Source organism: Macaca thibetana, chromosome 7 (genome assembly GCF_024542745.1).
Source record: "Macaca thibetana thibetana isolate TM-01 chromosome 7, ASM2454274v1, whole genome shotgun sequence".
In the NCBI taxonomy this organism is placed as follows: Eukaryota; Metazoa; Chordata; class Mammalia; order Primates; family Cercopithecidae; genus Macaca; species Macaca thibetana.
In genome coordinates, this window is record NC_065584.1 from 86,432,438 (window position 1) to 86,449,382 (window position 16,945).

At 41.9% G+C, this 16,945-nt stretch overlaps 1 protein-coding gene across 1 annotated transcript in view; it reads left to right on the top strand.

Moving 5' to 3' along the window:
* The window catches only part of SUPT16H (SPT16 homolog, facilitates chromatin remodeling subunit), a 35,345-nt gene that overhangs the window by 16,443 nt on the left and 1,957 nt on the right, over positions 1-16,945 (top strand). Inside the window, exons 7-25 of the mRNA XM_050796490.1 lie at positions 220-392; positions 2,470-2,560; positions 4,861-4,934; positions 5,065-5,177; positions 6,492-6,557; positions 6,667-6,762; positions 6,846-6,961; positions 7,047-7,200; positions 7,666-7,793; positions 8,833-8,968; positions 9,074-9,200; positions 9,511-9,629; positions 10,129-10,254; positions 10,995-11,107; positions 11,426-11,501; positions 12,046-12,215; positions 15,809-15,938; positions 16,530-16,659; positions 16,794-16,871. Of these exons, the coding sequence (XP_050652447.1) occupies positions 220-392; positions 2,470-2,560; positions 4,861-4,934; positions 5,065-5,177; positions 6,492-6,557; positions 6,667-6,762; positions 6,846-6,961; positions 7,047-7,200; positions 7,666-7,793; positions 8,833-8,968; positions 9,074-9,200; positions 9,511-9,629; positions 10,129-10,254; positions 10,995-11,107; positions 11,426-11,501; positions 12,046-12,215; positions 15,809-15,938; positions 16,530-16,659; positions 16,794-16,871 (2,216 nt within the window). The remainder of the gene's footprint in view (positions 1-219; positions 393-2,469; positions 2,561-4,860; positions 4,935-5,064; positions 5,178-6,491; positions 6,558-6,666; positions 6,763-6,845; positions 6,962-7,046; positions 7,201-7,665; positions 7,794-8,832; positions 8,969-9,073; positions 9,201-9,510; positions 9,630-10,128; positions 10,255-10,994; positions 11,108-11,425; positions 11,502-12,045; positions 12,216-15,808; positions 15,939-16,529; positions 16,660-16,793; positions 16,872-16,945) is intronic.

Here is a 16,945-nt window from a genome sequence, read left to right on the forward strand (position 1 = left end):
GAATTTTTATCCTAAAAGTTTTGGTCACTGACGTTTACTCTAGAGCCTTTATTAAACTGGTTTGTTTATTTAAAACACAAAAAAAGTTTAGGTCCTTATTCAGCCACAGCTTTAGGATATGGCAGGGAAAAGTAATGATTATTGATACCGTGTCCCATTGATACCAAAGACTTCGCTAGTTTTGGTAATGAAATGTTTTCTTTCTTTCTTGGTCTCTAGTGACAAGAATCATATGCATTTTGGGGCCATCACTTGTGCCATGGGTATTCGCTTCAAGTCTTACTGCTCCAACCTTGTTCGCACTTTGATGGTTGATCCTTCTCAGGAAGTTCAAGAAAATTACAACTTTTTACTCCAGCTTCAAGAGGAGCTGCTGAAGGAATTAAGACATGGTGAGGTGCCTTAGAAAAGGAGGTTTAGAAGTTACGTCACAAAAATGTCATTGGCCAGGAGCTGTGGCTCACACCTGTAATCGCAACATTGGGAGGCCGAGGCAGGAGGATTGCTTGAATCCAGGAGTCCGAGACCATCCTGGGCAACACAATGAGGCCCCCATCTCTATAAGAAATTAAAAATGAAAAAATTAGTTGGGCATAGTGGTGCACACCTGTGGTCCCAGCTACTCAGGAGACTGAGGTTGGGGAGGATCACTTGAGCCTAAGTGGTCAAGGCTGCGGTGAGTTGTGACTATACCTCGGCAGTGAGCCATGTTTGCGCCACTGCACTTCAGCCTGGGCAATAGAGTTGAGACCTTGTCTCAAAAAAGAAATGTCATTAGTGTTATGTTTATGTCTCTGAGGCTGTCATATTAAAAACAGAATAAGATTTAGAAATGTTGAATCATCCTAGCGTGTAGGTCTTGAATCTGCATTTTTTTCAGGTATGAGTGATCATTGTGGTTTACATTGATGTTTATAGAAACCTCTCTGACTTGTTAGGCTCTCTATGTCCAGATCTTCACAAAATACCTTGGCCTTATTACTATTCCTTAGTTATAGAAAGTTCTGAGAACTAGTATCTCTACCAACAGGATATATAATGTTAATCCTACATCAAAATAATACGAAGGATACTGAGCTTCCAGACACCATTCTTCCACATTATCTCTAAGTCGGTCTTAAGAAGTCCTGTTGGGGCCGGGCGCCGTGGCTCAAGCCTGTAATCCCAGCACTTTGGGAGGCCGAAACGGGCGGATCACGAGGTCAGGAGATCGAGACCATCCTGGCTAACACGGTGAAACCCCGTCTCTACTAAAAAAATACAAAAAACTAGCCGGGCGAGGTGGCGGGTGCCTGTAGTCCCAGCTACTCGGGAGGCTGAGGCAGGAGAATGGCGTAAACCCGGGAGGCGGAGCTTGCAGTGAGCTGAGATCCGGCCACTGCACTCCAGCCTGGGTGACAGAGCGAGACTCCGTCTCAAAAAAAAAAAAAAAGAAGTCCTGTTGGAAATCATAGCTGTAGATAGTTTAGTGAAGATAAAGATCCCTCTGAGGCCACTATATCTGGACTACTTTTTAGCTTGACATACCCATTCATAGTCTAGATCCTGAAAAATTAAGGCCACAGCTCTCATAACAGTAATTCACCCATTTAGTGATAAATGGAACAGGCCCACCACAAGGATCTGTTTTTGAAAATGTATAATAACGTTAATGTGATACCGTTTATCAACTCTTAAAGTATTAAGACCAACTGGTGTTCCAGTGTCCTCCTGGATTAGCGATTCTCAAATAGTATGATTAAGAATGGGGCCGGGGCCGGGTGCGGTGGCTCAAGCCTATAATCCCAGCACTTTGGGAAGCCAAGGTAGGTGGATCACGAGGTCAGGACCATCCTGGCTAACATGGTGAAACCCCATCTCTACTAAAAATACAAAAAAATAGCCAGACGTGGTGGTGGGCGCCTGTAGTCCCAGCTACCGGGGAGGCTGAGGCAGGAGAATGGCGTGAACCCGGGAGGCGGAGCTTGCAGTGAAGCAAGATCGCGCCACTGCACTCCACTCTAGCCTGGGCGACAGAGCGAGACTTTGTCTCAAAAAAAAAAAAAAAAAAGAAGGGGGCCAAGTGGAGTGATTCACACTATAATTCCTGCACTTTGGGAGGCCAAGGTGGGAGGATTGCTTGAGCCCAGTTTGAGACCAGCCTGGGCAACATGGCAGACCATGTCTCTACAAAAAATATTTAGCTGGGCATAGTGGCATGTGCCTGTAGTCCCAGTTACTTGGGAGACTGAGGTGGGAGGATCATTGAGTCTGGGAGGTCAGGGCTTCAGTGAGCCGTAATCATGCCACTGCACTCCAGCCTGGGTGACAGAGTGAGACCTTGTCTCAAATTAAAAAAAAAAAAAAAAAATGAGTGGACTGTTCAGTTTGAGAAACACTGCTTTAGGGGACGTAAATTTTGATTTCAAAATGTTACTGAGTGTTTTTTCTAAAAGATACTTTAATATCTCCTTTCTGTCTTATTATTAGGTGTGAAGATATGTGACGTATATAACGCTGTCATGGATGTGGTTAAAAAGCAGAAGCCAGAGCTGCTGAACAAAATTACCAAAAACCTAGGGTATGCCATGATGTGTATTGTCATTCTTGAGTCAGTTTTCAATTAGACTGTCAATGGTCAGTCTGATTTCTTTAGGCTAATTGATTGATTCAGCCAACATTTATGGACTAGCAAACTATACTATGTGCCAGGCACATGATGTTATCGGAGCAAGTGAGACAGATTTAAGTTCTCCCAAGTGTATAAGAGAGATTTTTCTAGACCAGTGTGGTGGTCCAGCCCACAGGTGTTCCAGGATCTAATTACAGATGTTAGGAAATATTAATACATACTGTATTTCCTCTCTCCATGCACATTTGCAACTTACATACTCTGAGATACCCTAATATTTTATTTAGAGACAGGGTCTCACTCTGTCCAGGCTGGAGTGTAGTGACGCAGTCATGCCTCACTGCATCTAGATCTTCTGGGCTCCAGCAATCCTCCCATCTCAGTACCCTCAATAACTGGGACCAAGGCACGTGCCACCACACCCAGCTCGTTTTTATATTTTTTGTAGAAACAAGATCTCGCTCTGTTGCCCAGGCTGGTGTTGAACTCCTGGGCTCAAGCAGTCCTCCCACCTTGATGTCCCGAAGTGCTGGGATTAGAGATGTGAGCCACTGTGCCTGGCTGTTTTTTTATTATTATTATTGTTTTTGGGTTGGGGGGGAGTTTGTTTATTCAATCCTGTGGGGAAAAGAAAGAGAGATCAGCCTGTTACTGTGTCTATATAGAAAGAAGTAGACATAAGAGACTCCATTTTGTTCTGTATTTGAGATGCTGTTAATCTGTGACCCTACCCCCAACCTTGTCCTTGCAAGAGACATGTGCTGTGGTGACTCAAGGTTTAAAGGATTTTGGGCTGTGCAGGGTGTGCTTTGTTAAGTGCCTGAAGGCAGCTTGCTGGTTAAAAGTCATCACCATTCTCTTAATCTCAAGTACGCAGGGACACGCACACTGCCAAAGGTCGCAGGGACCTCTGCCTAGGAAAGCTAGGTATTGTCCAAGGTTTCTCCCCATGTGATAGTCTGAAATATGGCCTCGTAAGGACCTCTGCCTAGGAAAGTTAGGTATTGTCCAAGGTTTCTCCCCATGTGATAGTCTGAAATATGGCCTCGTGGGATGGGAAAGACCTGATCATCCCCCAGCCTGACACCCGTGAAGGGTCTTTGCTGAGGAGGACCAGTACAAGAGGAAAGAAGGCCTCTTGGCGGTTGTTGGCAGTTGAGATAGAGAAACGCATCTGTCTCCTGCCCGTCCCTGGACAATGGAACAAATCCATATAAAACCCGATTGTGTGTTCTGTTTACTGAGAAAGGAGAAAACCGCCTTAGGGCGAAAGGCGGGACTTGCTAGCGCAATGCTGCTCTTTATGCACTAAAAAGATTTATGGAGATGTTTGTATATGCATATCAAGGCACAGCACTTTTCCTTAAACTTATTCATGTCACAGAGAACTTTATTCATATGTCTTACTGCTGACTTTCTCCCTATAATGATCCTATTATCCTGCCACTTCCTTTTCTTTAAGATGGTAAAGATAATTATCAATAAATACTAAGGGAACTCAGAGACCGGTGGGTCCTCTGTATGCTGAGCGCCGGTCCCCTGGGCCCACTTTTTCTTTCTCTATACTTTGTCTCTGTGTCTCATTTCTTTTCTCAATTCTCTCGGTCCACCTAACGAGAAACGCCCACAGGTGTGGAGGGGCAGGACACCCCTTCAAATCCAGTATATTTCTCAAATGTATTTTATCACTGAACACCTAGAAATACCTAATAACGTGTTATAGAACAAAGGACATATTTGGAAACAAAGCTTTATGTAGGCACTCTCTTTAGATGAAAACTAGTCTGTGGTATATAGTTTCTAGACTTCTCTCGTGGAGAAGAGGAAATATATACCTATATACCAAGTCTTATGAATCTGGTTACCAATGTTCCACTAAAAATTGCCCCTTTTAATCTGGTTATTACTGTCTTAGTAAGGTAGCCCTTAATAATTTCTATGTTGTTTACAGGAATACTACTGACTTGATTTTATGGTAGAAGGTTAAAGTTTAAATGTGGGCAAATAAGCTAAAATTTAAAAGGCTTGATATAATCAATTAGGAAATTATTTTTCACCATGGGATTATACAGCATATTTAGAGGCCAAAGACTGTCTTTGAATCCTCTTTTCTAACTGAGCGGTCAGCAGGGGTAAATCATTTCAAACATGTTTGCCTGTCTTACTGTGAAAATTGAAATGACCATATTATACTTGATCCATGTTAGAGATCTGTAGCCTTTTGCTGATTTTTATCTGTTTCTTTTCAGATTTGGGATGGGAATTGAATTCCGTGAAGGCTCCCTAGTAATCAATAGTAAAAATCAATACAAACTGAAGAAAGGTAAGTTTCACATACAATAAGAAAATACTTTTGTGAGTTATTTCCTTTAGCTTTATCTTCTTTTAGGCATATGTCTTACACCTCTCCATATTGTCACAGCCACAGACCGATCCTTGTTTTGCTGTTTTAGGAATGGTTTTCAGCATCAATTTAGGATTCTCAGACCTGACTAACAAGGAGGGGAAAAAACCAGAAGAGAAAACCTATGCCCTGTTTATTGGTGACACAGTGCTTGTGGATGAGGTGTGTATTGTCTCTAAACTTTGGAGTCTTCATGAGCTAACTTTTGAGGCACGTTTGTGGACCCTGTGGTTTTTTTCTTGCTTTGTTAAATGCTAGCTAAGGGGAAGAATCCATGTGACAGCCTAACCTAATGCAGCTAGGAATAGAGACTGTAGCCCAGGTACAGGCAATGATTTAAACCATTAAATCATATTGTCATATTGTGGCTTGAACCTTGATAATATCAGGAACTAAGACTAATAATGAAACTGATTCTTTTTTTCTTTTTAAAAACAGCTTTATTGAGCTACAATTCACATACTATACAATTCACTGACTTAATATGTACAATTTAGTGATTTTTTGCATATTCACATTTGTGTAACCATCACTACAATCTAATTTGAAAATAGTTTCATCACCTTAGGAAAAAACCCTGAACCTATTAGCAGTCACTCCGTATCCCCCTTCCCTTCCCCCACTGGTTCTTCAGGCCTAGGCAGTGACTAAACTACGTTCTCTCTAAGGATTTGCTAAATATCTGGGCAGTTGATATAAATTCAGCCATACCCCGTGTGGTCTTTTGTGACTAACTTCTTTCCCTCAGCAGGAACTGATTTTTAATAATAATGAGCACAGGTAGTTCAGTGTTTTTATCATAAGCTAAGCAGTTTACATTAATTCATTGAAATAGTACCTTGTGAAGTAGATACTCTTATTACCTCCATTTACTAGATAAATTGAAGGCACAGACAAGTTTAAGTAACTTGCCAAATGTCACTGAGCTAGAAAGCAACTGAGCCAGCCTTCAAATCAAACCTGTATTAACAATTACCCAGTGTTGCCTCCCAAATGATAGCTCCTGGCCAGGTGCAGTGGCTCACGCATTAATCCCAGCACTTCCAGAGGCCGAGGCAGGTGGATCACCTGAGGTCAGGAGTTTGAGACCAGCCTGACCAACATGGTGAATCCCCAGCTCTACTAAAAATACAAAAATTAGCCAGGCGTGGTGGTGCGCATCTGTAATTCCAGCTACTCAGGAGGCTGAGGCAGGAGAATTGCTTGAACCCGGGAGGTGGAGGTTGCAGTGAGCTGAGATCGCACCACTGCACTCCAGCCTGGTTGACAAGAGTGAAACTCTGCTCAAAAAAAAAGAAAAAACAAATTGTAGCTCCTGACAAGAGGTTAGAGGTTAGAAGGATAAAAACTGTATTTATTCCATTGTCAAACATTTTAGTGTCCAAAAGATTCAAAGCATTGCCCAGCCATTTACTAGGTTAGAAAATGAAATTGCCTCTTTTAAATAATGTGTCTTCATTCTCCTTTTAATTCTAGGATGGCCCAGCTACTGTTCTCACTTCTGTGAAGAAGAAAGTGAAGAATGTGGGGATTTTCCTAAAGGTAGGAAAAAGATAGATAAGTAGTATAGGAAGTTTAGGATATAAAGAAGTTAAATAATATTGGCTAAAATAATTAAAATTTCATTTTTTGATTATGACTTTTTCCATAGAATGAAGATGAGGAAGAAGAGGAGGAGGAGAAAGATGAGGCAGAGGACCTTTTGGGAAGAGGTTCTCGGGCAGCATTACTTACAGAAAGAACAAGAGTAAGTTTACTGTTTTGAATTACGTTGATCTCACCTATCATATGGCTCACATGTTGTGATGAATTGGATTTTCCATTCACCAGAATGAAATGACTGCAGAAGAGAAGCGAAGAGCACATCAGAAAGAACTAGCGGCTCAACTCAATGAAGAAGCAAAGAGACGACTGACTGAACAAAAGGGAGAACAGCAGATTCAGAAGTAAGAGTTTTCATTGAGCAGTGAGATTATCTGAGGGTTCTGTGTGACTGCAGAAATTTCTCAGTTGTTTTTTATCCCACTCCAGAGCTCGCAAATCTAATGTGTCCTATAAAAACCCATCTCTGATGCCTAAGGAACCACATATTCGGGAAATGAAGATCTACATCGATAAGAAATATGAGACTGTAATAATGCCTGTGTTTGGCATTGCAACACCTTTTCACATTGCCACAATCAAGGTACTAACATTCAATGCATCAGGTTTCATCCAAACTGTTTCTTAAAATAGTAATTGTATTTGCCATAAATAATCTGCATTCATCATGTCTCCCACTCCTTCAGACTCTGTTCAGTTGACTGACATCCCTCTTGTCCTGTCATTCTCCTTCCTCTTCCAGTTTTTTTCACTTAGTAGAAAGCTAAACTAGTCTGGAAACATAATTTGCCTATCTTTTTTTCAACTTCATTTAAGCATTGTTTAGCTTGTAGTTGTATTCATGGTACAAGGTACTTTGAGAATTCAGAGATTTTTGGGGGGAAAAGATACTTCGTTATTAAAAAGATATATTATGTGTAAGTTTATTAGATTTAGATTAAGGTTAAGAGCAGTCAACTTGTAACTCCTAACTTAGTTTTAACATTGCTGTAACTACTAATCTCTAGGAAAGAAATCTGTTTACTTTTTATGGTTTTCCTTTGAACAGAATATAAGTATGTCCGTGGAAGGAGATTATACTTACTTGCGAATCAACTTTTATTGCCCAGGCAGTGCTCTGGGCAGGAATGAAGGCAACATCTTTCCTAACCCTGAAGCGACTTTTGTCAAGGAAATGTGAGTCCCCAAGAAAATAGTCACACTCAGATTCATCTTGTCTGGAGTGTTACTCTCAGAAACATTTCATTCTCTGTGCTGCATTTTCCCTACCTAGTAAATGTCAAAGCCTTCCTCATTGGGACTTACTTCAGATTGCCTTCTTGACTTTGTACTATTTTCAGAATGGATCCCAATTTAGAATCTTCTTGAAGATATTGTATATTTACTAAACCTACTTTGAGCCTGGGTAATATAGTGAGATCTTGTCTCTACTAAAAAACAAAAAATTAACCAGGCGTGGTGGTGTGCGCCCGTCACCCAGCTACTCTGGAGGCTGAGGTGGGAGGATCCCTTGAGCCTGGGAGGTTGAGGCTGCAGTGATCCCTGATCTTGCCTATACTCCATCCAGCCTGAGTGACAGAACAAGACCTTATCTCAGAAAAAATAGTTATGCAAATAAGTGTTAAAAATAATAAACGTATTTTACAATTGAATCCTCAAGAAAATTGGTGCCACATTGGATTCTATGATTTCATGGTGTGAAGTGGGATAATTTGGGGATGTTGAAAAATGAAAATGTGATTTCCCCCACTTCAATGAACTAGCTGTTTGTAATATATTCCATTTAAGAAAAAGAAGGAATGGGCATGCATGGTGGCTCACGCCTGTAATCCCAGCACTTTGGGAGGCAGAGGCAGGCGGATTACATGAGGCCAGGAGTTCGAGACCAGCCTGGTCAACATGGCAAAACCCTGTATCTGCTTTAAAAAAAAAAAAAAAAAAAAAAAAAAAAAAAAAAGAGCTGGGCATAGTGGTGTGTGCCTGTAATCCCAGGTACTTGGAAGGTTGAGGTGGGAGGATGGCTTGAACCCAAGAGGTGAAGGTTGCAGTGAGCTAAGATCGGGCCACTGCATTCAAGCCTGGGTGACAGAGCCAGGACCCTGTCTCAAAAAAAAAAAAAAAAGTAGAAATTAAGCTGACTGTAAGATAAAGTAAATCAGTACAATTTCCCTGGCCTGAAAAATACATCACTATAAATGCTGCTGCTTTTCTCCAGTACATACCGCGCATCAAATATTAAGGCACCTGGGGAACAGACAGTACCAGCCTTGAACCTTCAGAATGCTTTCCGAATTATTAAAGAAGTACAGAAACGTTATAAAACTCGAGAAGCTGAAGAGAAAGAGAAGGAGGTGAGCCTGAACACAGACAAAACATTCTTACACAAAGGAGGACATGTATTTTTTGGAGACTTGTAAGGATATGTGACAATTCACATTAATTTTCTTCTTGCTTAGGGCATTGTAAAACAAGACTCACTGGTGATCAATCTAAACCGGAGTAATCCCAAACTGAAAGATCTATACATTCGCCCAAATATTGCCCAAAAGAGGATGCAAGGCTCACTGGAGGCCCATGTCAATGGTATTGATGATCTCTCCTATACCTAGGCTTTGTCTTCAGGGGCACATTTGTAGGAATGACAGATCAGATAATAAAGTTTGACAAAGAGCCATCGGCAGTTAGCTCAGTTGGTTAGAGTATGGTGCTAACAAAGTATGACAAGGAAATGCTGGGAGGAATCTCCTTTACTGCTGTGTGGCCAGAAGGAAAGGAAAGCTCTATACAGTTGTTGGTGTTTCCTCTGACCCTGTGCAAATCAGCCAGAAGAGATGCAGTGCCTTTTGGCCTAACCTAATTATACTGCTTGACAGTTCTTCATTCTTTTCCCCAGGCTTTCGCTTCACATCTGTTCGAGGAGACAAGGTGGATATTTTGTACAATAATATTAAGCATGCTTTGTTCCAGCCCTGCGATGGAGAAATGATTATTGTTTTGCACTTTCACCTCAAGGTACACCTTTCTACATAATCATGAGCTCTGGGGCAAGACACTTCATTTCACTCAGCTTCTTTCCTAGAAAATAGTGATGAAAAAATCACCTTTCGCATAAGAACATTAAGAGGATTAAATAAAATAATGCCTCTCAAGGCCACAAGGCCTGGCATCTAGAAGGTGCTCATAAGCATGATTGTTCCTTTGGTGTGTTATATAATGGCCAGCAAAACATACAAGATCTCCAGATTTCTTTTTCTAAAATAAAAAGGTTTTGCTTTAGATAAGATTTGTTAGCAACATAATTTCCAAAGTTCCTATAATAAGTAGGAGCACAGCACCTTTTCAAATGTACACTGTTTCACATTCCCAAGCATCATTATTTATGATAACACCAGGGATGGTTTAATTATTTTTGCATGCATGCTGTGGAGGCCCAAGTTTGGATCACTGCCATTTCCATCACAGGTACCTTTGTGTTTCTGATTTCTGTCTTCTTGCCGTTTTATGCCAACAGAATGCCATCATGTTTGGGAAGAAGCGGCACACGGATGTGCAGTTCTACACAGAAGTGGGAGAGATAACCACGGACTTGGGGAAACATCAGCATATGCATGACCGAGATGACCTCTATGCTGAGCAGGTTTGTGAAGTTTAGTATTGTATTTGCAGGATAGGGAGGATGAGGCCAAATCCAAGCTCAGGGATTGCATTTTGTAAACAACCTGGGCCAATGCAGTGACTCACATCTGTAATCCCAGCACTTCGGGACGCCAGCATGGGCGGATCACCTGAGGGTCAGGAGTTCAAGAACAGCCTGGCCAACGTGGTGAAATCCTGTCTCTACTAAAAATATAAAAATTAGCTAGGTGTGGTGGTGCACACCTATAGTCCCAGCTAGTCGGGAGGCTGAGGCAGGATAATCACTTGAACCCAAGAGGCAGAAGTTGCAGTGAGCCGAGATAGCGTCACTGCACTCCAGCCTGGGCGACAGTGAGACTCCATCTCAAAAAATAAACAACCCTGAATCTGTGCAGAACAACTCAAGTATCTGCTGAGATGGTGTATTACAATAGTTTAGGCTTAGGTTGCAGACTCAGCTTGACAGTTAATGGCATGGTGGCCTTAAGTAAGGTATATGTACATGTTAGTTTCATAGTTGAGAATGAAGGATTACAGAAGCACTTCAGGGATGATCTGTGCAGCAAACCACCATGGCACATGTTTACCTGTGTAACAAACCTGCCCATCCTGCACATGTACTCCTGAACTTAAAAGCTGAAATTTTTTTTTTAAGCACAAAAGCACTTCAGACTTTTTGAGGGGAGGTACTATTAACAAATGTGATGGCTATATTTGATTTTTTTTTTTTTTTTTCTACAGATGGAACGAGAAATGAGGCACAAACTGAAAACAGCCTTTAAAAATTTCATTGAGAAAGTAGAGGCTCTAACTAAGGAGGAACTGGAATTTGAAGTGCCTTTTAGGGACTTGGGGTAACATATCTCATCTCCTTTTTGGTCTGAAGTTTCACTGGTCTGCCTTTCGGTACAACAAATTGTTCTTCCTTTAATAATCATTTAACATGTCATATCCTTTTTTCCTATGACTAATAATCTTTGAGACATCCATTTCTTCTTGAAAATGTTTAAGGGTTTAGGTGAGTGGCTAACTCTAAGAGGCTTCCTCTGGAGATGAGTCTCCAGTGAGTATGCTGGAGCTGTTTGGAATCGGGAGAGGGAAGAAGTTTGTCTGTTGTGGCAGCAGCAGTCTCTCTTGTGATGAGCTCAATCTCAAAAGTTTCTCTCTTCCAGATTTAATGGAGCTCCCTATAGGAGTACCTGCCTCCTTCAACCCACTAGTAGTGCGCTGGTAAATGCTACGGAATGGGTGAGTGTTTCTTACCCTCTTTTAGTAAAAACATTGTTAGAGAAAATAAAGGAGGATAGGTGTTCTTTATCCTAATTATTGTGATTTTCACTTTTGATATTTACTTAGACTTAAAACTCATTGAACAAATGATACTTTTATTTAAAGTCTCTTTAGGGCAGACATGATGGCTCACCCCTGTAATCCCAGCACTTTGAGAGGCCAAGGTGGGAGGAACACTTGAGGCCAGGAACTCAAGACCAGTCTGGGCAACAAAGCAAGAACCTCTTTTTTTTTTTTTTTCCCCTTTCTTTTTTTAGGATAATGTCTATTTAAATAGTTTTTCACATAGTTTCCTTGAGTTTATTCTCCTTGAGGGATGATTTTTGATCTTGCAGATTGTATTTCTGTGGCTTCAGTATGTTGTACTGCTTCAGTCTTTCAATAAAACCCCAAAACAGCTTACTTATCTTTTATATAGTGATTTAGATCATGAAAGTTACTTGAAATATTATTGCTTTGGGGAAAATATTTATATGCTAATGTTTCAGTTTCTCCCTGACAGCCACCTTTTGTGGTGACATTGGATGAAGTAGAGCTGATTCACTTTGAGCGGGTCCAGTTTCACCTGAAGAACTTTGATATGGTAATTGTCTACAAGGACTACAGCAAGAAAGTGACCATGATCAATGCCATTCCTGTAGCCTCTCTTGACCCCATCAAGGAATGGTTGAAGTAAGTAAATCTGCCATCAGTCTCCCATTTATCCCATGAACCCTGTATTATAGAATTTAAATGTGGTGTGTTGTGCATAAAATCTACTGATGTACTTAAGGTGAGACTGCCTTTTGGTTGTTACAGACCAGGACTTGAAAACTTGAGATCTATTAGATAACGGAGCTGTTCACTTTCTCTTGAATTCCCAACAATAGTTTATGCATACTTAACACAAAGAAAATCAAAATCTAAGATCTTTTTTTTTTTTTTTTTCAGTGTTGCCCAGGCTGGTCTCAAACTCCTGGGCTCAAGCAATCCTCCCACTTCGGTCTCCCAATGTACTGGGGTTACAGGCACAAGCCATTGCACCCAGTCAATGTAGAGCATATTTACAATAGTAGCTTTTTAAGTATGCTTTTCTGCTGCTTTCACCCATCATCTTTATATTTTCTACATATTTTGTGGTGGTGGTGGTTGTGATTTGAGACAGGGTCTTAACTCTGTTGCCCAGGCTCAAGTGTAATGGTACAACCCCAGCTCACTGCAACCTCAAACTCTTGGATTCAGGTAACCTTCCTACGTCAGCATCCCAAATAGCTGGGACTACAGGTATGTGCTACCACACCCAGCTCATTTTTTTACTAGAGACGAGGTTATTCTGGGATGCAGTCAAGTTAGTTAGATTCTGTTTGATCTTTCTTTTTTGTTTGTTTTTTGGGTTTTTTTTTTTTTTTTTTTTTGAGTCAGAGTCTCGCTCTGTCGCCCAGGCTGGAGCACAGTGGCACGATCTTGGTTCACTACACACTCTACCTCCTGGGTTCACGCCATTCTCCTGCCTCAGCCTCCTGAGTAGCTGGGACTACAGGCGCCTGCCACCATGCCTGGCTAATTTTTTGTATTTTTAATAGAGATGGGGTTTTACTGTGTTAGCCAGGATGATCTCAATCTCCTGACCTCGTGATCCACCCTCGCCTCCCAAAGTGTTGGGATTACAGGCGTGAGCCACTGCGTCTGGCCCGGGGATTCTGTTTGATCTTTCAAGGCTTGTTCTCAAATGTCTGTTGGTGTGGATTTAGAACTGCCTTCAAAAGTTTCACTCAAAAACTTCTGAGTAATTGGCCTTACTACGAGGCAATACTCTTCAGAGTCTGCCTGATGCCCTGTGGATTGTGAGGTCTCTGCTGAAGCTGGTGGAAAGGTGATGGAAATAAATCCACTGGAACAGGATTTATTTCTAGTTCTGTGTGAGACTGGGAATTGTCTGGCCTACTGCCATCCAATACTGCTTTATGCAGTTCCAGTTTTCTCATGAATGTGTAGATCATCCCTCCACCAAAGACTTGAGGGGGACCCCTCTGCAGATCTCTGGAGCTTTCTCTCTGGGAAATTCTTTCTTCCTGTACTCTTCTCCACAAATTCTAGCTGTCTCAACCTTCCCAAATCCTGCTTTGTCTCAGTTCCTGGAGACCATCAGGTTCTGGTTGGGTTCTCTCTCCCTGCATGGCAGACTAGGAATCGCCTCTAGACAGAAAACTAGGGCAAATGTTCAATTAACCCTTGTTTCCTCCTTTCAGGGATTATGGTCTTGTGCTGCTTTTTATCCGATGTCTGAAAACTGTTGTTTCGTATTTTGTTTTGTAGTTGTTTAAGGTGGGAAGGTAAATCTAGTGGGTGTTACTCCATCATGGCTGGAAGCAGAAGTTTCTGTGTATATTGTCTAAAGTGGATTTATGCCGGTGGTTCTCAGGCAGATTTTATGGTTCGTTGTTGTTATCCTTACTACTGTCATTTCTTTGGTTTTTTTCTTCTTACCTACTCTTAACTGATTCAGCTCTCCTCAACAGAAATGAGTAAGAGAAAGTCATTTGAGCATTGTCTAAATACAGGGCACTTTAGGTACTGGGGAAAAAAAATTTATTCCTACCTTCATACCAATCTTGCATCAAAAAAACAACACATAAGAAAGCACTGGGGCCGGGCGCGGTGGCTCAAGCCTGTAATCCCAGCACTTTGGGAGGCCGAGACGGGCGGATCATGAGGTCAGGAGATCGAGACCATCCTGGCTAAAACGGTGAAACCCCGTCTCTACTAAAAAATACAAAAAACTAGCCGGGCGCCGTGGCGGGCGCCTGTAGTCCCAGCTACTCGGGAGGCTGAGGCAGGAGAATGGCGTGAACCCGGGAGGCGGAGCTTGCAGTGAGCTGAGATCCGGCCACTGCACTCCAGCCTGGGGGACAGAGCGAGACTCTGTCTCAAAAAAAAAAAAAAAGAGCCGGGCACGGTGGCTCAAGCCTGTAATCCCAGCACTTTGGGAGGCTGAGACGGGTGGATCACAAGGTCAGGAGATCGAGACCATCCTGGCTAACATGGTGAAACCCCGTCTCTACTAAAAAAATACAAAAAACTAGCCGGGCGAGGTGGCGGGCGCCTGTGGTCCCAGCTACTCTGGAGGCTGAGGCAGGAGAATGGCGTAAACCCGGGAGGCGGAGCTTGCAGTGAGCTGAGATCCGGCCACTGCACTCCAGCCTGGGCGACAGAGCCAGACTCAGTCTCAAAAAAAAAAAAAAAAAAAAAAAAAAAAAAAAAAAAAAGCACTGGAAGGTTGAAGAAGAAAGGCTAGGGCCATTGAAAATCGTCCCTGTTTCTTTTTTATTTTTATTATTATTACTATTTTTGAGATGGAGTCTGGCTCTGTTGCCCAAGCTGGAGTGCAGTGGCGCGATCTCGGCTCACTGCAACCTCCATCTCCCAGGTTCAGGCAATTCTCCTGCTTCAGCCTCCCAAGTAGCTGGGACTACAGGCGCGTGCCACCATGCCCAGCTAATTTTTTGTATTTTTAGTAGAGATGGGGTTTCACCATGTTAGCCAGGATAGTCTCGATCTCCTGACCTCATGATCCGCCTGCCTTGGCCTCCCAAAGTGCTGGGATTACAGGCATGAGCCACCACACGTGGCTGAAAATTGTCCCTGTTTCTTAACTATAGTAGTGAAAAACAGAATCGCAGAAGTGGTTATGACTACTTGGAAATAAGAATGGAATCAGTGACAGAAAAGGATGGGTGAATAGAAGACTAAGTGAAGAATAGGGAAATTGGTATTAAAGAAAGAAAATGGGAGAGGATGAGCTCAGACTCAGGTGAAGGAGAAAGCTTGTTTCAGTTGGAATGCTGGTCTGTTGTGAGGGCTAGTGCTCTAGGAGATCAAATAGCAGCCATTGGGACATGCTCTAGTGGCATAGTGCAAAGAATATCTGCTCCCAGGCCGGGCGCGGTGGCTCACACCTGTAATCCCAGCACTTTGGGAGGCTGAGGCAGGTGATTCACCTGAAGTCAGGAGTTCTAGACGAGCCTGACCAACATGGCAAAACCCCGTCTCTACTAAAAATACAAAAATGAGCCAGGCATGGTGGCACACGCCTGTAATCCCAGGTATTCAGGAGGCTGAGGCAGGAGAATCACTTGAACCCGGGAGGCAGAGGTTGCAGTGAGCCAAGATTGCACCACCGCACTCCAGCCTGGGTGACAGAGCATGACTGTGTCTCAAAAAAAAAAAAAAGAATATCTGCTCCCAGAAAATACAGAAGATTGATTTTACTTTGTCATTTCTCTTAGTTCCTGTGACCTGAAGTACACAGAAGGAGTACAGTCCCTCAACTGGACTAAAATCATGAAGACCATTGTTGATGACCCTGAGGGCTTCTTCGAACAAGGTGGCTGGTCCTTCCTGGAGCCTGAGGGTGAGGTGCGTGAGTGTGGGGTTTCTTTCCTGGTACATAGTGTTGCCCACTATCATTTGTTCAGTTAGAATGGCATATAAGTAGCACATAAGGAACTAGGCCATCTGGGAGAAGCTCTGAACACCACTTGATGTTATTGTTTCTTCAAATTTGTTTTACAGGTAAATGATAAGTTGATTGGACAGTGGTAACTAACTCCTGACAAGATTTCTTGGAAACTACAAAAACTTTTCCTCAAATGAATTTCTTAGCATTTGGGGAAAAAATCCTCCAGGGCATTTTGCAAAACCTATTTTTTAAAAAATTGTCCACTTAATGTTTGTGTGATACATTAATACAGAAAGTCTTTCTGTTGTTAATTTCCCTGGGTGAGGAAGGCTAATGTGAATTTTTCAGAAATGTAATAATACATAGTAATAGTAAAATAACAATTGCACCTGACTACTGATTTTAAACAAGTCATTTTATCTTTTAATCACTCAGATTTTTTTGCTTTTGTTTTCTTCATGTAAATACTGGTATACTATGTGGGCTGAATTCATTCATTGATAAGGTAAATGTCAAAAAAAAATCAGTATGATGCTCTAACTCACCAGGGGAGTGATGCTGAAGAAGGGGATTCAGAGTCTGAAATTGAAGATGAGACTTTTAATCCTTCAGAAGATGACTATGAAGAGGAAGAGGAGGACAGTGATGAAGATTATTCATCAGAAGCAGAAGAGTCAGGTTAGTCTTATAGAGAAAAGTTTGTCCTGGCTTCCTCATCTAATGTCGTTTCTGAAAGCTACTTTTTTTAGACTAAGAACTCTGTCATTCCATTCTGTTCCTGCATGATGACTAATGCTTAAATTTTCTTCCAGACTATTCTAAGGAGTCATTGGGTAGTGAAGAAGAGAGTGGAAAGGATTGGGATGAACTGGAGGAAGAAGCCCGAAAAGGTTTTTAAAAATTTGTTGTTTTTATTCTATTTATTCATGTGTCTATGCACAAATTTCTAACACATTTCAGTATC